General features: G+C 40.3%; 1 protein-coding gene across 1 annotated transcript in view; it reads left to right on the forward strand.

Annotated features, from left to right (window-relative positions):
• The window catches only part of SLAIN1 (SLAIN family member 1), a 55,556-nt gene that overhangs the window by 18,808 nt on the left and 8,812 nt on the right, over positions 1-27,936 (forward strand). The window contains exons 3-5 of the mRNA XM_024753916.1: positions 20,014-20,163; positions 22,870-23,211; positions 27,607-27,762. Of these exons, the coding sequence (XP_024609684.1) occupies positions 20,014-20,163; positions 22,870-23,211; positions 27,607-27,762 (648 nt within the window). The remainder of the gene's footprint in view (positions 1-20,013; positions 20,164-22,869; positions 23,212-27,606; positions 27,763-27,936) is intronic.

Here is a 27,936-nt window from a genome sequence, read left to right on the forward strand (position 1 = left end):
GAAGCCTCTAATTACAGTTTTAACTTAAACTTTATTCATTATATAGCATAAATGTTTAATTGGAATAATGTGTGTCACGTATTTTAGAAGTTTCAAGTAACTCCCTAATAAAGCATTTTCTTTTTGTTTAGACTTCATTTCTCTGGAACAATCAGCATCTTCAAGTAACAGACATCACTGAGCATTTTCTTTGAGACCAGGGTTGTATCTTCATTTGAGTATAAATTGCCCAAGGACAGGGACTTTTTTTTGTTGATCACACCAGCTACAGAAGGGAACCTGACATGTATTAGACACTGTTGCTAAAATAAATGAATTTTTGTTTAATTCTTTATGAACCCAATGTCACAATTACTACTGTTATAATTTCAGTTTTGCTTTTGAATATTTCAAGATGGGGTGAAGTCTTTGCACCACTTTCCTTACCAGCCATCTCTTTCTTTCAGAAGAAAGACTGGCGTCACCTGAAGTATCAACTTGCAGCATTGCTTTTCCATTCACAAGCATGTTTACTTTAAAATAATTGGTTTTTACTTACCTTACTGCATTTTGTTGCAAAATGATTAGTGGTTGTACATGCTTCTCCCAGCCATTCCCCCACCCCAGAACTGTTCAGTTAGACCATCCACTGCCATGAAAAGGAGCAGTTAGATGAGCTTTGAAGAAAGGTAAAGTTATCCTCTCTCTTTCTCTCTCTCTCTCTCTCTCTCTCTCTTTTACCAAGGGATAGGTAAATGTTCTTTAACGTTAGCCTGCAACTTCAGATAAGATGCTGCTTATTAGAGAACAAGTATTTTAGATATTTGGTTTTTATTTCCTGACCCTGATGTTTTGGGGAAGAAAATTGCTCAACAATTAAAGATGAATTCCCTGAGAACATGTGAAGAGGGGCATAGTTATGAGGAGCCAGAGTCTATCTAGTGGGTGGACCTTATGTCCCCTTGGGTCCCTTGGTCTTACATCTCTTCTTTCTCATTCCCTCTTGTACCCTAGGAACTTAGCCTGTGCTATTTTCTCAGTTGCAAATTAGCTGTCTTCTCTGCTTAAGGTCCACACATCCCCGAGCACATCTGAGTAAGGGTTTGTCAACCTCTGTTTCTGCAGGTACACGGAGTAGCATCTCTCTTAGAATTGTCTCTAATTGTGTAGTTGCTAATGAGCTCGTTTGGATTATAACTTCTTGAAGGGCCTAACTCTCTTCTTGTTGCCTACCTTCTCGATTTGGGAGGGTCCTCTAATAACCTTCATTCATATCTGACAACTGTGTGACCCTGGTTCTAGATTACAAAACTTGGTAAATTTTGGGAGAATATATGGGAGGTGTTCAAGTCTTGCCTTGAGGTTGTGAGAACAGGCTTATTAAAATCCTGCCCTTTGAAGAAGGTTTGTTGTTCTGAAGAAAATGATGGAAAAGAAACGTTTTATGTGATTTAATTTTATAGGGAGTGAGCACCTGTAAGATATTGCTAAAAGAAAACCTTTGTTGTCACAGCTATAATTTTGCTAATTGGTTAAGTGCACTCAAAATACAATAGGATAATTGTTTTTGGTGTAGGATATATATATTACAGATGATCAATATGTATCCAATACTCTTAAATTCTCATAGGGAATATAAATTGACTTTAATTAAAATATTAACTAATATTTTAACTGAATATTAATTAAATTAATTGCAACTTTATTGTGGCTCCTGAAACTTATTTTTCCCTTTTCCAAACTGGTCTTACTATTCAAATTGTATAATTTGTAAAGTCTTATGTATCAAGTAGTCAGCAAGGCAAGTTACTTAAGCTTTCTCAGCCTCTTCTACATTTACATTTATTTTATAGAGTTGCTATAAGGGGTTAAATAAAGATGTTTGTGAAGGAGACATAATAAAGGCTTAAATATTCAGTCTCTTTCCTAATATATTGGAATAACATAAATGACTTTTTTGGATAATGTACAGAAAGTAATGTTAGAAGTAAAATAACTAATTGCTGAAAGTTAAATCTTTCAGTACTTCTAAATCTACAATCTATTCGTATAAAATTAAGAAAGCCTAAACTAATATTTCCTCTTTTTCTTGGTTGGTTTTTCCTTTTTGAAAATGCTCCTAACAATGTTTGTTATGTTCCATTTGGAAGCACCCTGTTTTGTGAACGTCTTTTAATTGAATTTTTAACATGTGTATCCCTTTTTTTTCACATAGATTAAGCATCTGAGGCTAGGGGGACCTGTACCTCAGTTTCCTTTTGAATTACCAGTGCTTACTAAGTTTTCAAACATGTTTTAAGCTCTGAATGGTTGGTTTCTGTGATGTATTAATTTGAGTACATTTAAATTCCTTAGAGCAAAGAAACTAATTGAACATTTGGTGTTGTAAATGGCATCCGGTTAGCCAAAGCCACACACAAAATAATTATGTAGTCATATTCATTACAGTGTTAGCTTTGAGGGTAGAGATTTGAGTCTGTTTCGTTCCCTGCTGTCACCCTCTCAGTGCCTGGAATGTCACCTGGTAGGCGTTAAATGCTGATAGTTGAATGAATGAATTTGGGGGAAGGGTTTTTTTTTTAGTTAATTAATTAACTTATTCTTTTTGGCTGTGTTGGGTCTTTGTTTCTGTGCGAGGGCTTTCTCTAGTTGTGGCAAGCGGGGGCCACTCTTCACCGCGGTGCGCGGGCCTCTCACTGTCGCGGCCTCTCTTGTTGCGGAGCACAGGCTCCAGACGCGCAGGCTCAGTAGTTGTGGCTCACGGGCCCAGTTGCTCCGCGGCATGTGGGATCTTCCCAGACCAGGGCTCGAACCCGTGTCCCCTGCATTGGCAGGCAGATTCTCAACCACTGCACCACCAGGGAAGCCCCATGGGGGAAGGGTTTTTGATCTAGTAGTTAGATCTAGTGCCTCAGCCCTACTTGACTCTGTGGTTAAGAGCACATCACTTGTTTCCAATGTCTTGCTTATAAGTGGGGACGTTTAACAGATTTCACAGGGCTGTTACAAAGATTTCAGGAAATGTTGAATGAGAAATTAGTTTGAAAAATGTGAAGTACCATGTAAATATATGGACACATTCCTAATATGCAGTTCTTTATTCAGAGACTGAACCCAGAAAAATACAGGGAATCCTCTTAGTTTGGCTATTTATAGAAAGCGAAGAGTATTTTTTTCTTTGGGGGAGTGGGTCTGTTTTCTCTCCCTATAAATAAAGATACTTGGTAGAGTTAGGGATCTCAAATTGAAGTTTTATGAGTGTAGTTTATTCAGGAATAGTAGAAAATTCAAGAGGACCTCTGTGGTCTATTCTTTTTCTCCTGCTTCTCGGATCTATATGTATTAATATTTCATTTCTGACATGCTTTTCTTTCTTCTTCCCCATTTCCTCCACCCCTTTAGAATGTAAATAACAAATACCCATAGAACTTTCATGGGTAGCATTAACTCACATGATATTCTAAATTGGAATAAGGCTAATCTAGACTCTTTTGTTAAGTCCATGTCATGAGGCTGGGATGTTAGATAACCAAATAATGATCCAAAAGCTTATCTAAGTAATTTGAAACACCCAATATGTGGCTCAGTTAATTTGGGGCCAGTTAATAAAAGCTTATCTTGCCTTAAGATTCTTGAATGTCCATAACTATTGAATCAGGACAGGTCACATTTGAGGAGTGTGGGTATAGTTTGCACCAATAGTGTAGCTCTGCACACTTAGCTATCTTGGGTCATGTTTCCCTGGGACCATCTCTCATTTCCTCTGGGATTATATACTAAGCAAATGTGAATAGCTATTACCTCTTAGCTGAGTTTTTCTCTTATCTTCATATGACACCAGTTCCCATTCTTGTCTCGGTTGTTATGATGGAGTGTTTCTCTCTAAATTTAGCCAATGAAGAAGAAAGTTGTCGACTAACCCAGGGCTCTGAAGGTGGCCTTTTTCATTTGCAAAAGCCACACAGATTGAACTGAGACATTAAGAAACTTATCGAGTGTCTTGTCTCCTGGAGCCTGCCCAGTCTCTCCTTGCGGGGCCCAAGATGCTATCTCCGCCAGCTCGTGTTTCCAGTCTTGAGGTGCTCTGTCACATTTGGAACACAAAATTAAAACTTAGTCTGTGCGGTTCATTTTAGGTAAGCTCTGTAAAGGATTCCCTTTCTCATTGGAAAAGTAATCTGGAATCACACTGCAATTTTTGTGCAGAAACAGGGTTTCTTGACATTTGCTATTATCTCTGTGCGCTGGAAGTTGAAGATGCATTACGTCTGTGTGCTTCCATCACATCCTTGCTTTGCTCTTAGGCTCCGAATAGCATCATTGTATTTGCTTCATTATTAGGAATGTTGAGTACAGTAAAGTAACAAATAATTAGGGATTGTGTTCCCATGAAATTCACAGTTTCTATACCATTATAGCCAACAAACATAGATATGTATTTGCCAGATATTCCTAAACAATTGTCCTTTCCTTTCTTTTGCCAATTATGCATGTGTTTCTATTTGTTTTTTTTTTTGCATTTCCACCATGATTAGAAAGGTGTTTATCAAAATAAGCAATAACTTATGACAGTGCATACTGTTTGTTATAATGAACACATAATTGACGTGCTATTTTGTTACCACCCCAATGGGAAGAAATGATAGCGATTCTCCCAAAGCAGTTGTCTCCTGCTTTCACACTACTCTGATGATTGATTACACGTGCCTTTATGGCAGTAAAATTTTATTTTGGTAGGTGCTCATACCTGTTTCTTGGGACCTCTACCAAACAATTTCTGCAAGAATCTGTAGACAACCTTTCCTGAGACGCTGGGCCTTGACCAGAGAGATGATTCAGATGCTAAACCATGAAGTAAATGTGTATTGAGCACTTGCTAGCGCTCAGTGCTAAGGACTAAGGGTACCGTGGCAAGATGAACTCAGCATCTGGCCTTTGGAGCAAGCAGTCTAGTACAGGGAACAGATGACACAGATGGCAGCTCTTGTTCTTTTTTCTTCCTTTCCCTTAAAACAAGCATGATGATGTTTATGGACCTGAGTCTGAGGGGTATGGCCAGGAAATGCTTTCCTGAGGATGTGACATATTGAAGAGTCAGCAAAAGTTCAGCAGGTAACTCTGTGGCAGAGGAGGGCAGGGGAGCAGCTCAGACCATAGGAGCAGCATGTGGAAAGGCCCTGAGATGGGAGGAGACTCGTGAAGTGAGAGGAACTGGCAGACCACTGGCAGGGAGAAAACCTGAGCTGAGTGATTCTAAAGGAAACTAGAGTTAAGGACTCTGGGCTTTCTATTGAGATGGTTGGGAAACCTTTGAATAGTTTTAAGCAAAGGAGTGACATGACTTTGGACAGGAAAGCTACAATTCAGGGTATTATCTGAATTGTCTTACAAGACTGACCCTTTTTTGAAATCTGGCAAAATTTGGAGAGTTGAAATAGTGATTTTAGAAATTCTTTGGGATGTTGCAGTTGGGCTTTAGCCTTTTTTAGGATGATTCTTTAACTTAGTTAGACTTGGAAATGTTTTCTCCTGCTTCTCTCATTAATATCCTGAATTTCTTGCGTGACCTCCTATGGGAAGCAGTAGTTTAAAATGTGGCCAAACTTCATGGTGCTTAATTTACTTTGAAAATATAAGGCTTTGATAGTCTCATTTATTTATAATACATGGAGCTTTATACTTTTATATAATGACAAGTTTCATGTGTTTGAATTTTGGAGCTCTTGTCATTGTGTACCTGTGAGTTTAATATTTTTCCACTTGTAAGATATATTTCAGTGGATGGGGTGTGTGTGTGTAAAAGTATCAATTTTTGAAAATCAGGTTTTAGTGTGTGTGCCTGTGTATTCATATACGTGTGTATATATGCACATGCAATGTAATCGTGTGTGATTTTCCATTTTCATAGCATTTTTAAATAAGGAAAGTGGGATCAGGAAAAGGATACTCTAGCAGTAGGAGTCGCTGGCATGTGCTAAAGATGATGACTGCAAGTGGTGGGGATGTCTAATCTTCAGGGTCAAACCAGATACCTATTTTTATTTTTATTTTATTTTTTATTTTTTTTATTTTTTTGTGGTATGCGGGCCTCTCACTGTTGTGGCCTCTCCCATTGCACAGAGCACAGGCTCTGGTCGCGCAGGCTCAACGGCCATGGCTCACTGGCCCAGCCGCTCCGCGGCATATGGGATCTTCCCGGACCGGGGCACGAACTCGTGTCCCCTGCATCGGCAGGCGGACTCTCAACCACTGCGCCACAGCCCCCAGATAACTATTTTTAAAGAAGGCAGAGAGATCTGATTGAGAAGCAGAGCTCGAGGTGACTTCAGGTGTCCACAGTAGACTGAGCAGAGGGTGGGAGGAGTATTAGATGAACTTCGGAAGCCTGCTACCTTCCACCCCTAGGATAGAGACCTCCTTCCTTTGTGCTGTTGGGATCTCAGCCGCTCTACTGCTGCATGTCCAGGCACGTATGGAGAACTTGCTTATGAAATAATCCACCTGTTTACATACTGTCTGTTGTTAGTTTCCTTAGAGGCCTGTTGGGGTAATACCTATACTGGTGCAAAAGAAACTCACGCCAGTTACCTGTATTCAGATGAACTTAGCCTTTATTCATAAATATGAACCAGCAACCAAGTCTCACTTGCTTTTTGAGAAAACTAATAGCATGAACAAAATAAAAAGGTCAGCTGACTTTGTAGGAAAGAAGTAACTAGGGGAATAGAGAGCTCAGTGTGCTGAGATTCAAGAGAGTAGTAATACAATTTTAAAACAAGAACAGATTGCTAGGAAGAGCAGTAGTCAAATTATTACTACTTTTAGTCATTTTTAATTTCTTGGAAGTACTGAAATAAAAACGGACAGGGCTAAGAACCAAGCTGCTTATCTGAATTAGACAAAGGAATTGCCCCAAAAGAGGGAAAATTGAGAGAAGTTAGGGCACTTGAAGGACAGGTCTGCAACCTCTAATCTTTAAGTTTTAGAAGCTAGAACAGATAGTTTAGAGGAAGAAAGAATCAGTTAATTACGGAAGAAGACCTCTTTGAGCTGAAAAAAGACACGCCCTCAGCATGAACTGGGATAGATGAAAAGAGACCTACACCTAGACATCCTGGTTTAATTCAGATTTTCCAGGGCTTAGGATAATATTCCTAAAAATGTTCAAAGGAAGAAATAGGTTATCTACAACAGTAACAGACCTCAGATATTTCATAAGTAATATTGGATGGGCAATATTGTCTTTAAAGTTTTGAGGGGAAGTTATTTTCAAACTGTGATTTTGTACCCAGGCAAATAGTAAATTGTGGAGACAAGTGGGAGAGGGTTTTGGATCTGCAAAGATATAGAAAATTTTACTTTATGCACCCTATTTTAATGGCGGGAAAAGTACCAGGAGAGAGATCCATGAGATCTATAAACCCTAGGTCACCAAGATGACCTAGGAGAAACCAAGAAAGATAAAATAAGAAAGTGATTTGACTCTGAGGGCTTACGATGTCCTTCCCCTAGTTGTTGGGGTCTAGTGCCAGTTACTTTTCTTTGCTGCCGTCCTTTCACAATGCTCAGTTCTCCAGTTAATTGTACTTACTACACCAAAACACTGAAATGCCATGTTTATGTGGCTTGACATCCAGTGATCACCTTAAACCTTGTCCGAAGCACAGCTATTGCACAGAACGAAAATACAATAAACGTTGACAGTGTCCAGATAGAACCGTCAAACCGAGGTAGAAGGTAAGAGAGGGTGCGCATGCACGAAACGTCCAACCTTTTCACCACGGGGAGTCAGGTACCAACAAGCTGGTGCTGGTTTGTCTACTTAAAGTTGCGCTTTTATACGAATTATATAATTGTCCCCAAATTCCAAAGCAAAACTCCTGCCAAATGGATCTGGTTGTTATAACCTTTATGTATATTTGAATGTTCTTCTACGTGCAGGTATTTTAATAAAATCATGGAAGTGGTTAGTTTTAGGGCCAAAAAAAGTTTTTGCTTTGTCAAAGCTCCGTTATTTATATTGATATGTTTACTTTCTACTACCGCTCAAGACTAGTAGGTCAGAGGCCTTTTCTGCCACTGGAATGTAGGCCACACACATTGTGCCCCTTACTGGCGGAAGAGTACCCTAGCCCAGGAGATGCTAAATAGGAAGGATGGTTCAAGTTCCATTTCCATCACTCTTCTATTCAGGAGCTTCTAGTGCTTTCTGTTAGCCTACTGGGCTTGGATTCTTACCACACTGTACATGTTCAAGGGCAGGGAGACTCTTATTGGTGATCTAGTCTATCCTTAGTGTTCGCTGGGGGGAACCCCCTATATTCAAACGTTAAGATCATCTAGCCTATTTCTTCATGGAATTAGATTCTGTAGCATCTTCCTTATCTCATAATTGCCGTGTAGAACGTGGAAGTTGTTCCAGCCGGCTGTCACGGCTTGCGTTGTGGCTGTAGTCTAACTTGAGAGCAGCCGTCTGCAATCCGCATGACAACATCGCATGGTTGACAGATCCTTAGGTCACTCTTTTCCCTTGTTCTTTGCAGGTTACATTATTACTTTCACATGGGCCCTCTTCTCACATTCTGTGGCCATTTTCACTGTCCTTAAATTTGATGTAAGCCATAGCAGTCAGGCCCAAGGGAGAAATGACTTCTGTACAAGGGAATTTTTAAACATGCCTTTGAAGTCTAATTACTACTGAAGTTAGATTTATTTTTAACCTCCCCTGTTAATTGCAGATGGGAAGTCTGATGACGATGGTGACTTGTGAAGTCATAGAGGTCACTCCAGTCCCGGATAACACTGGATTTGGTCCATGTGTGCCTAAAGCTGACAGCTTATCTTCAGTTTTGACCAGTGATGAAGTGGAAACAAGTGGACAGTCCACAGAATTTCCCTTCCCAAGTCTCATTTTCCAGCTTTACTTTTAGACCGTTGTCCTGGTTAGAGAAGACCTGAGAAGGATCCAGTAGTAGCTGGGAGAGAGGAGCATTCGGCGTGTGGCCTCGGGACTGGTTAGGGTCTGAGAAGTAGAAAAGGTCTAGTGCCTTACTCATGATGATGAGATACTTTAACCAGCTAGATTACTTTAACGATGAAATTCAGATCAAGAATAATTATAAAACTCTGATCCCTATGGAGTAAATGTTATCAAGTAACACTCCTTCGTGGTGAAATTTTGTAACTCTCATTCAACAAATCTTAAACATTTATATGCCAATCATTGAGGGTATACACCATCTTTTAGTTACTTTCAAACCTAATATATTAAACTTAATCCTAATGTTGAAAGTGACTTTCTTGATTAGCTCTAGGTATTATTTAAATGCGTAAATGAACTGTTTTATTAGATGTTTTTTGAAGGTGGTATGTAAGTCATGTTTTTATAAATTATTACATTTTGCATATAACTGGAAGTTAAAATACTGAGTATCTACAATGTTCCGGGATCATAGGTGTGATGTATCATATATATATAAAACATATAATTTTAAATCGTTACATTTGTCATTGTAGGTTGAATGGACTGAACCTGTGGGAAAAGATTCAAATTAACTTAGTAGGTTTTTCTAGCTGTAATTTGAAGATTGAGAGACTTGGGGGTGATGACTAACTTACTCTGATTAAATAGCTCCTAAGAGGGCTTCCCTGCTGGCACAGTGGTAGAGAGTCCGCCTGCCGATGCAGGGGACGCGGGTTCGTGACCCGGTCCGGGAGGATCCCCCATGCCGCGGAGCGGCTGGGCCCGTGAGCCATGGCCGCTGAGCCTGCGCGTCCGGAGCCTGTGCTCCGTGACGGGAGAGGCTGCAGCAGTGAGAGGCCCGCGTACCGCCAAAAAAAAAAAGCCCCTAAGAATACCAGTTACACCAATTAAGGCCCTCATCTGCTAGTTCTTTAGCCTTTCTCCTTATATCAGTCCACTGGCATGTGCATAATAGTTGAATCCTCTTTACTTTTTGTATGTCTGGAAAGAGCAGTATGACCACCTGTTTCAGAGCAGTAGAAGGACCTCCTAGATCCCATATGCTTATTTATCAGGCTGGGGAGAGCTGTGGAGAAATTAATGCTGCTCAGGTTCACCCAGTAAAAATAGTGGATCAGATAAGCTGCAAACCATATGTTACTACTTCAGGGGGCTGGCGCGGGTTGGAGCCGAGTCAGCAGTGCTTATTACTTCCTGTGAACTTACTCCAGAAAACCTTTCCCTCAGTCTGTGCAGTCAGAGTTTGTAAGAGTGAACCAATAAAATACTGTCTTTCCTAGGGTTCTTAATTCCCTTGTTTAAGCTTAGTCCAAGCACTTCTGTAGGCTGTAGGTATGTAAAGCTGTAATATAATCACCTAGGAAGTTTATTCTGGAGAGGATGGTTTGTGAAAATGGAGATCTTCCTGCCCCGGTGGTTTGTGGGCTTAGAGCAAAATGCTGTGGTCTGGATACAGCTTCCTGCCAATATAAGGAGAACAGAAAGTATTAAAAGAGCTGATGTCGCCTGTCCTTTGCTGATCCTAAACCACTCTGTACCTGGTGTTAGTAAAGAGCCATGTAGTTGAATTCCTCTAATTGTTTGGCTTGGAACTGAGGCCTGCCTACCTGTTGTATAAAAGAAAGAATAAAAGCGGAAGGATTGAATGATTGTTAATCTCTCCTTGCTTCCTTTTCTTTTACTTGCCAGGACTCTGTGGTAAAGAACATCATTGTTTAAGACTCAGAGATATGACTTAGAAGCTTGTGGTTTTGAAGAAACCATATTTCTTAAAAATGTGTCATTTGGGACGTTTGTTTCCTCTGAGATAGCCTTTGGGTAAATAAGTGAGAACTGTTGACCCATCCTGGTCAAACTGTTGAAAGTTCAAGGTTCAGTACTTTGCTTCTGAGTTGCTAACAGCTGAGGAAAGATTAAGCCTGTGAAATTGTCTAGATGAGCTAGAACGTAAAAAGCATGCCCATCATTTTGAGAAGGCAGGTTAAACGGCCTGAGTATTAGGAAGAGTGGAAGAGCGGATCATTTCTGCACTCTCCTTTCTCCCACCTAGCTTCCAGAACATTTTCCCTCAGAATTTAGAAGACGTTTTTGCCCCAACTTGCTGTAACTTTTCAGTAGTTTTCCTTAAAAAACGCTTTGTAGTTTGTGAATACATGGTGTAAACGTTTGTCTTATACTCACCACAGCCCTGCTTATTACCCTCTGACAAACATACCTTCTCTTCCGATGAGAACGCTGCAACACAAGGATGTTACATTGATCTGCTCCAGATCTGAGAACTAGCATGTGGCAGGATGGAGCCTGGAACTCTGGTGTCCAATGTCTTTTTAGTCTTTTGTTGGTCTTTATTACAGTATGTTATGGAAAGTGACAGTAGAGAAGAATGCTATTGGCTATCGTTGTTATGTCTTAACCCTTGACATACCCTTGCAATAGAATTCTAATCCTGTGCGTTTATCAGAGGGAATATTACAAAACCTGTATGTATAATAGTCCAAGGGTTGGCAAGTTATGGCCATACCTGGCCTTCTGCCTGATCTTATATGGCCTCTTTCACATTTTTTAACGGTTGAAAAAATTTAAAAGAACAGTAATATTTCATGACCCATAATTTCTATGATATTCAGCTCTTGGTATATATATAAATAAAGTTCTGTTGGGGCATAGCCATATTCGTTCATGCATGTATTGTCTGTGGTTGCTTTAATGCTGTGATGGCAGAGTTGGCGGAGTTGAGTGGTGGCAGCAGGGACCATATGACAGCAAAGCCTAAAATGTTTACTGCCTGGCCCTTTACAGAAAATGTTTGCCAACTCTTGTGTTGGCCTGTTGCTGTGACTTTCATCTCTGACTTTCATAGGCATTGAATACAGCCACCTAGCCCTTCCAGACCCACATCTAACTCTTCTTACCAAGATCTTACCCTAGATCTCTAAAATTCCCCAGTGGCAAATAACCTTTAGTCACTAGGGCTTTTTTCCCTTATGACACAGGTGGTGTCACTTTGACATTTCCATGAGTAATATGGCCACCACACTTCAGCTATCTAAACCTAAACCAGTAGGACATAAATGCCCTTTAGAGAATCATAAAAAGGACACTTGCTAACATCTTCAAGTGTTTTGTTTAGGCTTGCCTGTTGAGATTAGTATCATCACGGAGATATGCTCTCCAGACTCACCTAGGTAATAATCTGTGCTTGTCTCAGTGGTGGGCTGGTCATTACTGTTAATACTTGCCAGGTTCTCTATTCCAGCCTCTGCCTTCTCAGCATGTTTATTGCCTTCTGATCTACAGGTAAGAGGCCACAAAACCCACCTTCATCTCCCGCCACCTCCACTGATCCTTCCCGTACCCACTCTTAAACGTTCCTTCCTTAGGCCTCTTCTCTTTTCCTTCTTTATATTCTGCTTGGGTGATTTCACTCATGCCTGCGGTTTCATCTAACACTTACTTGTTGATGTACCCTGATCTCTTTGTCTCTTGCCCTCTTTCCTGAATTCTGACTCCTTACTGGACACGAGCACATAGGCATGTCCTACAAGTATCTCGAATTTAATTCATTTTCTTCTTAAGCATGCTGATCTCATGTTTCCCGTCTTAGCGGATGGCATCTGTGTCTTAGAATCCATGGTGTTAGCTTTGCCTTACTCCTTTTCTCCACTCCCTGTGTTCATTGGCTCACCAGATACTTCCACTTCAGCTCAGATGTGGCTTAACATGTTCTCACCAAATGTTCTGCCAGTACTTTAGTTTGGTACCTTGTGGTGTCTCACCAGCTGCACTGTGAAGCCTCCTAACTGGTCCCCCAATCATCAATCTCTACCCAATTAGTCCATCATTCTATATGTCGTCAGAAAATACATATCTGATCATGACTTTCTCCTTCTCAAAGTCAAGACAGTACTTGAATATTAAAGCCTCTACTATACATGACAGTGCAAAAACGGATCCTCCCAAGCTCTCCAGCCCTAACTCTTCTCCACATATACCCTATGCTTCAGTCCTAACGTCGGCCATTCCCTGAATATGCACTGCTTGTTCGTGCCTCCGTGACTTCACATGTGTTATCCAGAATGAATATGTAGAATGGCATTGTACCCTGGGAGATAAGCTCCTCAACCTTCAAGGGCCATGTTAAACATCATGTCTTCTGGTGAAGTCTTTGGATTCCCTCAAAGGTGACCATTTTCCTCACTTTGCGTGCACTTCATGGTGCTGTCATGGCGCTTGGACTCTTGTTACTTGCCTGTCTTTTGCACTACTGGTCTTTAGAAATTGAAGTGGGAAGGACGGGAGAACAGTAACCATATTTTACACAGCTCAGTATCTGTAGCGTCTGGCACTGGAGAGCCACCATGGTGGGTGCCTACTCAAATGAATAGAAAAATGAATTTTAGGAAAGCAGGTGGGAGCATAGAGGCCAGGCAGATTTCCCAGAATGACTGTGGGAATTGAGCAGGAAAAGAACTCTGTGCTGTGTGTACCTATGGAAGAGATCGCTCCAGGAGACTGACCTTTATTTTTTTGGTATCTGTTGGTAAATGTTGAATAAAGGAAGGACTCTGGGTATGGTCTGTAAATGTTGGGTGTCTGAATTATTCTGGAGCACTAGACTCTTTTTTTTTTTTTGGCTCAGGAGTGCACAGATAGTTGGCCTCAAAGCAGCTCCTGGTTTAGGGAATGATGGAGAATATAAATTTGGGAAGCTGAGAAGAGCCACGAGCAAGGAGATACAAAAATATGACTTAATGTAGAAGGCAGTTCTGTGAATTTTAGTAAAACAGAACTCAGATTTGCTGTTAATGAGTTTTCATCAGGCTTATTAAAAACTGCAGAAAGAAAACATTTCTAGGGCTGCTTTAGACTGATTTCCTCACACTGCTGGGATCATTCCAACCTTCTGGAGTGATGCTCCAGATCACCTGCTTTGTGAGAGAGACAAGTGACAGGATGTGGGAAATTAGTGAGCCATGGTCTCTGCAAACTGCAGTTTTGACTTTTAGAGTCTTATTCTTGGATGAGAAAGAAAAAAAAAATAAGTTGGGAGAAGTAGAGTAGGTCCAGTTTTTAGGATAACTTCCCATGCCTTAGTCTGTTCAGGCTGCTATATAACAGAACACTACAGACTGGGGGGCTTATACATGGCAGAACTTCATTGCTCACAGCTCTGGTGGCTGGACGTCCGAGATCAGGTGCCAGCATGGTCTGGTGAAGGCCTTCTCCAGGTTGCAGATTTCTCCCTGTATCTTCACGTGGCAGATCTCTCTGGAGCCTCTTTATAAGGCACTACTCCCATTCAGGGCTCCACCCTCAGGACTTAAGCACCTCCCAAAGGCCGCACCTACTGATACCGTCATCTTTGGGGTTTAGCATTTCAACGTATGAATGTTAGGGGGACACAAAAAATCAGACCACAGCACCTGGTTAGAAGTGTGTCTGTACTGTTAGAAGCCACTAGGCAGAGTAAGAGTCCAGCCCTCCAGGACTCACCCAACTCAAACCAACTCAGATGCTACACTGATAGTTGGGTGTACAGAAATTCCACTGAACACACTTTCAGCTGTTTTGTATATGGTTTCTTTGATTTTAAGAAACGTTGGCATCTCAAGAATTTGAGGAAGCTTTGTAGGCTTCTTGCATGGTTTACTGCCAACTAGTGTTCCTGGCACAATCCTTCACTTTAACTGTGCATTGTAGGAACTAGCTCATCTAGGCTGAAGCCTGTTTACTCCAGATGCGTCAGTTACTCCGCACAGGACCTGGCCGTTAGTGATATAAAATCATTTAGCTCGAAACCAGAAGATTCACACACATAAAATTCAACAATTTAGCGGTTACTGGGAAGTATTAATGAAGTGCTGCTACAGGTATATTTCTTCACTGGGCCTCAAGCTAGGCTGAAATGTCTAGACTTACCTTTGTCTTCAAAGATATACTAAATTATAGTTATATTAAGTTTAAGAAATTTGGCAAAATCATTTAGATGTCAAGGTGGGAATGGTAGAATGGTTTGAAATAGGGGAGTATTAGTGAATCTGCCAAGATTTTGACCACATTCAACATTTATCGATTATATACTATGTGCCAGACATTGTATTGGGTACTCAACTGGCTCTGTCTATAACAAGGGGAAAGTGTGAAAATGATTATTTCCAGAATAGAGTGTTGCTTTATTTTGAACTCTTTTAGGTAGATGCAGTACTGTCCTTTTGAGGATTATCACTAAGATTTACATATTAGATCAGTTACTCTTTTTCATTTTATGTGAATTAAGCCATACTGCATTCTTAAATTATATTTTGATTATATGCATGGATATATATATTCAACAAAAATTTGAATATTTACTGTATATACTATGAGTGTAGGCAAAGATGATCAAGGCATTGTAGGAGGGTCATGTTTCTGGGAGCTTTTTTGTTAGGAGTAATTTTTAGTGTGGAAAATTTTAAAGATTTAGATTCTTTCTTAAACCTATCCCATTACCTATCCTTTTTGATTTTTCTTGATATTATCATCACTGGAGCATTTATCAAATTGATTTTTGCAGGGGGGTTATACTTTGCCTAATGTACAAAAATAGCTTCACAGATATAGTGTAATTTTTTTAAGTTAGACAACTTTGAAGGTGTACAAAAAAAATAACCTAGTAGACCATTGGACACTCAAACTAGTTTCTTGCCGAAAGATGAGGTATCTGTCCACAACTTAGTACTTTGTCACATTTATTTCAATAGAAAATGCTTATTAGACAGAAGGTGGCAAAGTCGAAAGTTTAACCAATACCAATTGTATTCTTAACAAGGAAGCTTTAGAAACACTCTAGATGTGGGAAGTGAGGTATAGGGCATTGGATAAGGGTCCTAGTGAGGTGATCTGGAGTACCTGAGATCTAGTATTGGATGAAAAGCCACTGTGCTACTTTAGAAAGGAAGAGAGCAACACAGTTAAAATAATCAATGACCAGCACAAGCTTGGTAGTGATGCTCAGAGCAAGCTTTCTGAGGGCAGTGTTGGTGGCCGGAACTTGGCTGAGGAATAGATTGCGATAATCTAGTGAGAGATGGCGAGGTCTTGATGAAGGAAGTGGCAGTAGGACCACAGAGAGTGTGCAGACAGAAGTGTTCTGGGAGAGAGTTTAACTTAGGTATTTGGGAATGAAAGCCTTGCCAAGTATGATACGTTTGATCCAAGTTGGAGAAGCCCTGTACTTACCGATAGAACTTTAGAGTAGGAGGATAGGAAAACTTAGCTGTTCAGAAGTTCATCACCCATTTTCTCCTTTATCAGAAGTTGTCTTGCTCCTTTCTTAGGGTCATTTTGATCATCACCAAGCCTCTCAAAAAATTTGACATCCTCGTGTATACAGAAAATCCATTAAATTAATTAAATGGAAAAAACAAAATTGCCCTATGGAAAGTTCTTTATGTTTGTTTTTATCCTCTACGGAAATGCTTCCTGTTGCAGTTCTTACAATTCTTTAGCTACACACTGAAGAATAACTAGGATGCGGTGGCTTCCGCTCCCCTCCACTCTCCTTCTCCACCACAACCTCGGGCACTAATATAACATCGTTATTTTGTTAGCTTGCCTCTGCAATAATTCTCCTCCCTCTTCTTAAAAGCCTCCATGCCAAAGGACAATGCAGAGCATTCTTTCTTGCAATAGATGCTACTTGTGTTCTTCGCTGGAATCTTGCTGTCATAGCCACAGTCGCTGTGCCATCGTGTTGGGAGGCCCGGGTCACAGTAGTTATTGTGCAGAGTAATGAATGCAGGTTAGTGGTGATGCGTTGTCGCCTGCATCTGTGGGTGAGAACACGCAGTCACTGTAATTTGCCTGGCGAGTGATCATATTGGTGTAACATAACATCAACTGTTAAGCAAGTCAGCTGTCACAAAGAACTATTGGGGTTTTTTTTAATATAGAATTTTTAATGAGAAACTTTGAGTTACAGAGATTGAAGATGTGAGAAGAGCTACCTGGTGTGTGTTGCATATTAACCCCTACTTCTCAGTGTGTTTTGGGATCAGGTTTACATATCTGGTGGTTTAGGGAAGGGCGTGCCAGCTCTGCACGTCTCTGCTCTGGCACAGATTGGGAATTGCATGTTGGATCAGTGACGTGACTGGTGTCAACTAGGAATGAGGCTTCCTGGCAGTGACCCCTTCGTGAAACTTGTGGATTCTGAAAGCAGAATCACTGTGAATGTAGTTTTCTCAACTAGTTCTTCCATCTGCGTAAGGAAAAGGTTATTTCTTCAGTAGTTTGAATGGGATGGTGCTGTTTCTCAAGAATTCTTGCTGAAGTAACAGGAAGCATTTGCTCTTATAAATAACCGTGGTGCTAATATGCAAGGACCTTACCAGTCTCAGGATTGGAGCTTGTTACTTTTTTGCCTGCCCACAGCCCACAGTTTCTTCCTCTCCAACCCCACTGCCCATCTTTGAACACTTTTTAGCTATTTGCTCATTACCATCTCTCATTAAAAGTGTCCTGGGAGTGCATTTCAAAGCAGTTCTTTTTATACTTGTTTCTTCAAGTTTTGTCGAATTTCCAGCAAATGTAACGAAGTTATTGCTCAAAGTGAAACTTAACCTAATTTATACTTTTCATCTATTCCTTCCTGTCCTGCTTTAGCACATTGCTTTTTAGAAAAGTGGATTTTGACTAGCACAGTAATTTATGTCATGAAGAGAGAGGAAGTGATTTTAGGTGTGACTTGAAGTTTTTTTTTTTTTTTTTTTACAATTTAGGGTCTTTTTATGATCCCAAGATCCAAGGGGCTGGTAGTTTTGGAGGAGGGAAATATGTTAATTAGGACAGGAGAGATAATGTGCAATTAGATCATCTGCCAATGCAGGTAAAATTCCTTTTTGTTCCTTATTTTATAGTATTAAATTAATAACAGGTATAATCCTACCATTAAAAGTTACCTAAATAACACATGTTCAATGCAGAAAATTTGGAAAACATTTTTTATAAAGAAAAAATCCAGCAGATTATCAGTTACCTCTATGCCTGCCACCTGAAATAACTATCGCTAAGTTTTGGTGTATATATACCCTTCTGTGATTTTTGTAGATCATTTTTTCCATAAAGCTTGTTTTGGACTCAAGCAGAGATGCAGTAAGATACAGTAGTCATTTTAAGTTTCTTCCATAATCCAAGAACAAGTTTCCATAGTAATTCTTTGGTCAACATTTATTAATATTAAATGGGTTGAAAATAAAACTTAGGGAAAAAATAGGACTATGAACAGTTAATATTAAGAACTATTTCCCATAATTCTAAAGATAAGTTTCCTTGAGTTTTTCTTTTGACATTAACATTTTATATTATTAAAACAGTTAAATTTTTGTGCAGAAATAGAAAACATTCGTAATGAGGAAATTAAAAACAACTTTTCACTGTTATATAGATATACTGACTGTAATCAAGGTGGCACTGATTGAATGGTTCTTAATGAAGGTAGAAATAGGGCCCTGCTTCACAAATAGCCCACTTTTACATATGTTTTCCCTTAGATGAGTGAGAGCCAGTTAAGAATGAAAAGTTACTTTGTCTCTTCATTTTGTTAACCTCTTCCCTTTCTCCCTCTGACAAGTCAACGTCTGCTTCTGTATAGCTAACCGCTGCTGTTTATTTTCTGCTTCTGTGACAGCTAGCCGATGGCGGAGTCTCTTCCCTTCAAATGTTTCACTGGCTTTTCCTTATAGCCCTGTGGCAAGACTCAGCCCTTATAGCAATGGCATTAATACTCCCAGCTTCTCTAAAACCTCAAATAAAGCAATACTAACACCTGAAAGAACAGGTAATATTTCAACTTCTCGTCTAGCGGCTTGCTTTGTAAATCAGTCACTAAACACAGCTTAAATATCCACCTTTCATTGAAAAGCTTGAGCGTAATCTTACTTATCACAATGGGGAGTCTGCTGCACACTTACTTTGGGTAATGACAAAGGCTAGGGTTAATTTGTACTTTAACGTCATTAATCTGCTCTCAATTGTGTACAGTAGGCAGCCTTCACTCTTTATCAAATGCATATATATATAATTATGTGTTTCCAAATGCATAATGTGCTTTTAAAATTAAATGTTGAACAAAATAAAGGTCTTTATGATTTTCATTATGATTGAAGATTATCAGACTTTTATTATATCTTGCTGTTTAAAAAATTGTTGGTGCTTTTTATTAAGTCAGGGCTGTGTAGAAAGAATAGTCATAGTAGCTTTTTATGAGATGACGGTCTCATAGTTGTCTCAGCATTGGTGATTCCATCCCTATAATTTTCTCCCTTCAGCCCTTTCTTCCTCAGTTCTCCTATCTCAAGCCATTACTTTCTCACTTTCGTGAGTGACTACAAGTCTCCTGTGACGATTCTAGATTATGAAGGTTTTGTATGTGCTTCCCTGTATGGATGTGTGCCTTTTATGTGTGATATTCTTATCCATTTATAGCACTGCTGTTTGTACCTGTTTAAAAAATGGACCAGATTAAAATTTAGTTTAAAATATATAATCCATTACTACCAGAGACAAGCATGTCTGATTATTCATTGAAAGTGTACAAGATATGTATTCTTATACCATGCCTTTAGACATATACTTAAGCTAATGGGATGCAGATTTAGCATTATTGATTTTTCTTGTCTTACGGTGGTAAAAAAAAAAAAAACACATAACATGAACTCTACCTTTTCAACAATTTTTTTAGTGTACAGCACAGAGTGGATTTTTGAATTATGAAAACTGAATTTGAGAAAACAAAACAAGTGGTTTTGTATGTATGAATTATGAACACGTGAAGAGGTGCATACTGTCTTGCCATTCTCCTGTCATAGTGGTGTGTTGGTTGTTTTTTGGTGACTTAATGAAAACAGGAAAAATATAGATGGGTCTTGTTTTTTATTTTAATCCATTCAGCCACTCTGTGCCTTTTGATTGGAGAATGCCTTGAAGTGCTGACTGTTGATATGTGAACTGTAAAGCACATGCAGATAGCAGTTCTTTAGACTAAGTAACCAACACGTTTCCCTTGTTTTTAGGTTACACATCCAGGGGCTCCCCTCTCAGTCCCCAGTCATCCATAGACAGTGAGCTGAGTACTTCAGAGCTGGAGGATGATTCTATCTCCATGGGATATAAGTTACAGGACCTCACTGATGTTCAGATCATGGCTCGTCTGCAAGAAGAAAGTAGGTTCCTCTTTTTTTTTAAAAAAAAAAAAAAATTAATTTATTTTTGGCTGTGTTGGGTCTTCGTTTCTGTGCGAGGGCTTCCTCTAGTTGCGGTGAAAAAAAAAAAAAAAATTAATTAATTTATTTTTGGCTGTGTTGGGTCTTCGTTTCTGTGCGAGGGCTTCCTCTAGTTGCGGTGAGCGGGGGCCCCTCTTCATTGCGGTGCACGGGCCCCTCACTGTCGCAGCCTCTCTTGTTGCGGAGCACAGGCTCCAGACGCGCAGGCTCAGTAGTTGTGGCTCACGGGCCCAGTTGCTCCGCGGCATGTGGGATCTTTCCAGACCAGGGCTCGAACCTGTGTCCCCTGCATTGGCAGGCAGATTCTTAACCACTGTACCACCAGGGAAGCCCCGGTTCCTCTTTTTAAACTAGAAAACGTTTTAAACGAGAGGCTTCTACTTGAAATCTAAGGGGGTGGGGAGGTTTCAGGCATTTCTCCCCAGGTAATGGGCAAACAATTCTATTCTTTCTCTCATCCCATCCTGCTTTGTAGGTGGCGCAATTAATGCTTCTCACAGTCTCATGACCATTGTAAAATATTAGGACATACTCTGGGCAAAATACATTGATGTAAAACATCACCAGTGTAGTCACTGTGGAAACAGTTTGCCAGTTTCTTAGAGAACTAAACATGAGGTTTCCATAAGGCCCAGCACATTGTATTCTTGGGCATTTATCCCAGGGCAATGGAAACTTCTGTTCAGAAACACAGAAACCTGTATATGAATGTTCATAGCACCTTTATTTATGATAATAGCCAAAAACCAGAATGAGCTCAGATGTCCTTCAGTAGGTGAGTGGTTGATCAAGCTGGGGGTACCTCCATACTGTGGAGTACTACTCAGCAAGAAAAAAGAGTAAATTTTGATAGACATTACCATCTGCTCCGAATCTCCAGGGAATTATGCTGAGTGAAAAAGATGATCTCAGGAGATTTCATACTGTATAATTCCATTTATATAACATTTTGGAATGACAACATTTTAGAAATGGATGACAGATTAGTGGTTGCCAGGGCTTAGAGATAGGGCCTTGGCTCTCAGGAGGGAGGTAGATGTGGTTATAAAAGCGCAACACAAGGGATTTAGGGAGCTGCCCTGTTTTTGACTGTGGTGGTAGGTATGTGATCCTACAGGTGATAAAATTGTATAGAATTTAATACTAACACATGTACACATATAAAAGTAATACTGGAGAATCTAAATCAGATGGGTTTATATAAGTGCCGATATCATAGTTGTCCTATTATTCTATGATTTTGCAAAATGATACCATCAAGGGAAACTGGACAGAGTACACAGAAGATCTCTGTTATTCCCAGAACTGCATGTGAGTGTGTAGTTACCTTAATAAAAATTCAATTAAACATGCATTAATGCATTCTCAGATGCAAATTATTACATATAGAAGGGTTAAACAGCAAGGTCCTACTGTACAGCACAGGGAACTATATTTAGTATCCTGAGACAAACCATAATGGAAAAGAATCTAAAAAATTATGTGTATATATATATGTATAACTGAATAACTGCTGTACAGCAGAAATTAACAAAACATTGTAAGTCAACTATACTTCCATAAAAATTGTACTTCTCAAGATACATAGTTATTGAAGGAGAGATAATTGGAAGTGTTATTTCCAATAACATTGAGTTATTGGTTCTGCAATAAGGTTACAACAGTTAATCTGAGAGTGAACTACTTCAAGGGTATTAATGGTATCACTTAAGGCAAAAGAAGACGTAGATCACAGACCTGGGCTAAGCTTATTTTGGAATTATCTTCTGAGGCCAACATAAGTAGAAACAGCCAAGTATCATTTAAGCATAACAGTTTCCTGCTTTCAGAATTGGGCAAGGCTACTGTGAGAAAGATTGTAACGCTTATGCAGGATTTAATAAGATACATTTTGAGAGGAAAAACGGTTGGTTATTTTATGTTGTTATTTAGTACCGGTACACTAACAGTAACTCTTTCTAAAAAAATATATGGCTGAAAGATTGGATGTCAGTCTCGGAAGTTAAGTAGTCAGTCAGGCATAGACTACTTTAAAAAAAGTTGTGGGTTGGGCTTCCCGGTGGCGCAGTGGTTGAGAGTCCGCCTGCCGATGCAGGGGACACGGGTTCGTGCTCCGGTCTGGGAAGATCCCACATGCCGCAGAGCGGCTGGGCCCGTGAGCCATGGCCGCTGAGCCTGCACGTCCGGAGCCTGTGCTCTGCGCAATGGGAGAGGCCACAACAGTGAGAGGCCCGCGTACTGCAAAAAAAAAAGGTGTGGGTTGGCAACGAGATAACTAGAAACTTCCAGATGATGATGAATAGTATCTCCTAAGTAGCCTTCCTAAGTATCTCTCCAGATTCCAGAAGGGATGGCTCAGGGAAATCGACAGATACTGATCGATGAACTGTAGCAGTATATTTAATCTTCACTGGAATTGGGGCAATCTTTTTCCAGAACAGAATAGTCCAGTATTAGCTGTCTGTTTCGTAGGTAAACGTGTCTGTTTTCTTGGGATTTAATAAACTAAGAACAAGATAGTGGGTCTCCACTTGAATCACTTGCTTGACACAAATTTTCCTCAAATATTTGATGAATTGGAACTTAATAATTAAGCCAGATTGAAATGCCTCATAAGATAAAATACCAGTCCCTGTTGTTCCGTAGGTCTCAGGCAAGATTATGCTTCTACTTCAGCATCTGTGTCGAGACCTAGTTCCAGTGTGTCACTGAATTCAGGAAAAAAAGGGGCATGCAGTGATCAAGAATACGATCGATTCAGCCTGGAGGACGAGGAGGAATTTGATCACCTGCCACCACCTCAGCCTCGTCTTCCAAGATGCTCACCTTTCCAAAGAGGAATCCCCCATTCACAGACTTTCTCCAGCATTCGGGAGTGTAGGAGGAGCCCCGGGTCCCAGTACTTTCCTTCGAATAATTACCAGCAGCAACAGTATTATTCACCTCAAGCCCAAACTCCAGATCAGCAACCAAATAGGACCAACGGAGGTAAGTTGTATGCGCCTTTGGTATTCGATGTGCTTTGATCTTTCATACGTGGTCAAGAAATGGTTTTAAGGTCAATATAAATAACTGGTAAATGTTTCCAAGACTTATTAAGTACATCCTTAAGACCTTATCAGTTTGGTTGGTGTACATTTAAATCTATAATTGACCAGCTTCTGATTACGTGTCCCAGATTTATAGCTTCAGGAAAACCGTTGTGAGGTACCAGACTGAGTCAGAAATGGGGGAGCATCTTCGTGTTGTGGCTGGTAAAGCTGTAGGACAGCAGGGCTGTGGAAGTTGAGGAGTTCCTAGTTCCATGGAGTCGGAGGCACGGAGCCGCATCTTCTCTCGTCTTTCTTAAAACCCCCCATCTCTGACGGCCTGCTTCTAGCCCAGAGTGATGGATGGGAAGTGTGGACCCTGGTGTGCTTGGAGAGGATGCTGCTGTGCACGTCGAGATTTAGGGGAAGTTCGGGATGTGTCTTTCCCTCTGGTGTCCTGACATCTAGAATTAAGATCTGTGCAGCAGTGGGGCTATGGAAGCTGATGTTTGGCGTGGTGTAACGGCAAGTTGATTTGTCCTGATGGCAGCACGGTGGGTTGGAATATGTGTCGTTCTTTTTTTGTAATTTTTTCTATTTCCCACTTCATCATTTCTCTTCCTTCTCCACTCCCAGGAGTTATAGATCTTGACTTACAAGAACTATAGGGAGAATAAGCATGTGATATTCTAAGCCTGGAATGTTTTTGCACTGATGATCAGTCTGACCCTCACACACAAATCCTGTAGAGTATGGAGAAACCAACGATATTTATAGAGTTACAGCTTTTAATTATTATACAGCAGCATTTCTCAAACCTGGGGCCAGAAATGATCCAACAAATTATTTTAAAATATTGCAAGGCCAAATACAAACCATACTAGTCGTCACCTGCTATCATGTGCTTAGTGTTTACTTTTTCTTCCTCTGCACTTGTATTATTCATGCTAATTGAGAGACCATTTGAAAACATTTAAGGTTTTATAGTCAGAACTTCTCTCTTTTTTAATACCTTCTGATTTCAAATTTAAAAGAAAACAGTGGCAGGTAAAGTGACTGCCACTAGTGAGTAATTTATTAAAGCCTATAACATCGAAGACAGTATTTTATGTGCTTAACGAAAATCACAGCATCATTAAAACTGCGGGAGAGGGCACAGAGTTGTTTCTGCAAAGGCTTTTTTTGTCAAGCGTCTTAGAGCATCACATCCTGCCTGTCAAGCAGATGCTCTCTCTGCATCTTGATTAGTTGTCAGCGGGATCATTGTCCTACCATAGAAAAGTGGTGTTAACTTACATTCAACACCATTATGAAAAGGGTTAGGTGTCCCCAAATCTGTGTTATGATGGTTCCTGTTAGGAAAGTGGAAATATTTCTCAGCCTGGTGTCTGACTGTGGTAGTTCTATTTTTCTAAAAGGTCCGGTCTCCACACGTAAAGGAAAATGGAATACAACAGCAGTTCTCTGGATTGGACTTCTGACTAATTAACTTAATGGCTGAGTACACAGGCTCTGAAGGCCAGTACGTGCTGGGTTCCCCTCCTGGCCTACCACTTATACCTTTCCCAGGCTTCTCATGCCTCTGAGCTCTCACTTCTTTGGCTACAAAATGTAGACAAATAACATCCCTTTCTTAGAAAACTTAGGTATAATTGGACATCAAATCATCTGGTACACGTTCTCCTTTATGTAACATGTAATCCTTTAACCTAAGTTTGTCATAAGGAATAAATGAAATAATGACCATTCTATTGCCTGGAGTAAAAACGCTGGACAAGTTCAAAGTGCTGAAAAAGTAAAGGTGGTCTCCCCAGCCCCACTGTTTTCTTAAACTTTTATTAACGTGGCTCAGATATCTGAGCCTTCATTTGTTACCAGAGGATTATTTGGACAAAATTGTGGAATGAGAGTCGTAACTTTGAAACCAATCTCTCAAATATTTTTCTAAATTATTAAAATAATATGGATAGAAGAAAATAATTATAAATAAAATAGAAGTGCATGTTAATATTTCCTACTTCTGTAGCTCCTGCATTGCCTGGTTTCCAAAGGGATGGCTCTTGAAAGTTCTTGGTATATTTCTGGGGATCATAGGATTAAAAGGAGCATACAGAAGTCCACTTTTTTTTTTTGCGGTACACGGGCCTCCCACTGTTGCGGCCTCTCCCACTGCGGAGCACAGGCTCCGGACGCGCAGGCTCAGCGGCCATGGCTCACGGGCCCAGCTGCTCCACGGCATGTGGGATCTTCCTGGACCGGGGCACGAACCCGTGTCTCCTGCATCAGCAGGTGGACTCTCAACCACTGCGCCACCAGGGAAGCCCCCAGCAGTCCACTCTTACCTGTGACTTCAGTTACCCATGGCCAACTGCAGTCTGAAAATGTTAAATGGAAAATGACAGAAATAAACAATTCGTAAGTTTTAAACTGTGCATTGTCGTGAGTAGTATGAGGAAATCTTGTCCCACCTGGGACATGAATCATCACTTTGTCCTGTGTATCCACACTGTGTGTGCTTCCTGCCTGTCAGCACCTGTATAGGAAGAACATCGTATATCTAAGGTTCTGTACTATGGGCGGCTACAGGCACCCGCTGAGGGTCTTGGAACGTATCCCCTGCCCATAAGGTGGGGCAGGGTAGGGCTACTATATTTGAATAGTTTGCCAGGTATGATAAGTGATTAAAGCTTGCAGAACATTTGCTAACTGTGATTTTTAGGGTATGGCAGGGATTATCAGTGGCATGGTGTAATCAGTGTTAGCCTCAGGACCTCCCCTGAACCCTGTATTTACTGCAGGTCTAGATTTAGATGTTTGGTGGGTAGCTGGCTGCTGCCTTTATTCCTTAAAGGATTCCTAAAGATTGATAGCAGAAGAAAACATTGAGAAACAATGGTCTAGACTATAACCCCACTGAGAGTCGGGAACTCCCTTGTCTAACACACTGTATAGTATATATACACAGGAAATACTCGTTCATTCATTCATCCTACAAAGTGGGGAAGGGTGTCCAAGTGAAAGGACCAGCACGCTCATGGGTACAAGAGAGTGTGAAGTATTTGGAAATTCCATTCTCCACTGTGGTTGGCAAGTAGGCTGTGTGGCGAGGGCAGCAGGAGATGAGGCTAGAGATGGCTGCAGAGCCTGTATCTTAGAAGGATCTTGTCTCAGTCCAGGAGCTTGGGCTTTCAGAGGAAGGGGAGGGACAGTGATTGGAGGGCTTTTAGCAAGTGGCTGGCTAGAAGTCACTGGCTGTATGGAAGATGGGGAGGAACAAGACAGGGTGTACAGAGACCAATTAAGAGGAACATTTTGTGAAAATGTGGATGACAAATAATGAGGTCTAAACTAGGTGGTAGTGGGAGGTTTGTTAAATATTTATGAGGCAGAATTGAGAGGACTTGGGAGTCGAGGGTGAAGAAGGGAGGTGAAACTGGGAAGATTCTGCCGCTTTTTGGATTAGGTGACTTGATGAGTAGGGCTATAATCAAGGGATCTAAGTGATGCAGAAGGAGCTGTGTGTGAAGGGGAGAAAAATGAATCTGGTTTTGTACTTGAATGGGTTTTTACTGAGTATTCAGATGTATCCTGTGTTTTCTGAGCTTGAGTGACCTGATATGTGTACTTTAGTTTTGGGGGTGTGTGTATTAAAGAGAAAACTGTCTACATTGTAGAGTTGCCCTCTTGTGGCTGAATTCAAATCTCAGCAGCACTGAGGTCTGTGCGTGAGTGACTCTCTGCTGCTCCTTAGTGGCGGAAGATGTACTCAGCAAGGAAAAAGAAAGGGAAGCATTTTTTCAAGTCTCCAAAGGTTTGGTGGTGTACTCATGCCCCTTAAAACTTTCCAGAAGTTAATGTGGTCATGTTGATGTGATGAGTGGATATGTCAAAACCTCTCGTTAGAATTTTAAGAATTTCTTCCTTTGTTGATATGCTAAGCAAAAGATTCAGTAATTGCTGGTTTGACACTTCTAGGTTTTCTTATTATTATTAACATGTAACAATTCCTAGGTTTTTTTTTTAAACTGTAAGATTATTTTCTATCCTCACTTTGATTCAGTTTTATCCACTTATTGTATAGGAACAAGCAGCTAATTGATTACCTAATTCGTCCCTCTTTTTATAGAACAAGTGCTTTACTTTAGCAGTCTGTTTGGTGGAACCTTTCTGGAGACATGGAGTGTGTTTGTCTCTACCGGGAGTAATTAATTAGCTTGCTAGAGTTCATAACACACGTGATAATTTCTGTTTGTCATTGAACAAAACATGATTTCTATTTGTATTTAATTTTGAAAGCTAGTGATTTAATTGGCATAAAAGTTGTGATTTTTAACTTAGTAAAATTCTTTTCTAGACAAGCTCCGAAGAAGTATGCCTAATCTAGCTCGGATGCCAAGTACAACCGCTGTTAGTAGCAATGGTAGTTCTCCAGTCACCGTGCGGAATAGTCAGAGTTTTGACTCAAGCTTGCATGGAGCTGCAAATGGAATTTCAAGGATACAGTCTTGTAGTAAGTATGACAATATTTTTGTATGTAATTTTAATTAGTTGTAACACCATTAGGAAAATCTTACTGTTTCATTTCTTTCTTTCTCTTAAGAGCACTACAGGAAACTTTTCTCCTTGTGACACTTTTTTGTCTTTCACCATGATAATTGAGTGGTATTTTCACTGGTGCCTATGT

This window comes from Neophocaena asiaeorientalis, unplaced genomic scaffold, assembly GCF_003031525.2.
Source record: "Neophocaena asiaeorientalis asiaeorientalis breed wild unplaced genomic scaffold, Neophocaena_asiaeorientalis_V1.1 scaffold212, whole genome shotgun sequence".
NCBI classification, from domain to species: domain Eukaryota; kingdom Metazoa; phylum Chordata; class Mammalia; order Artiodactyla; family Phocoenidae; genus Neophocaena; species Neophocaena asiaeorientalis.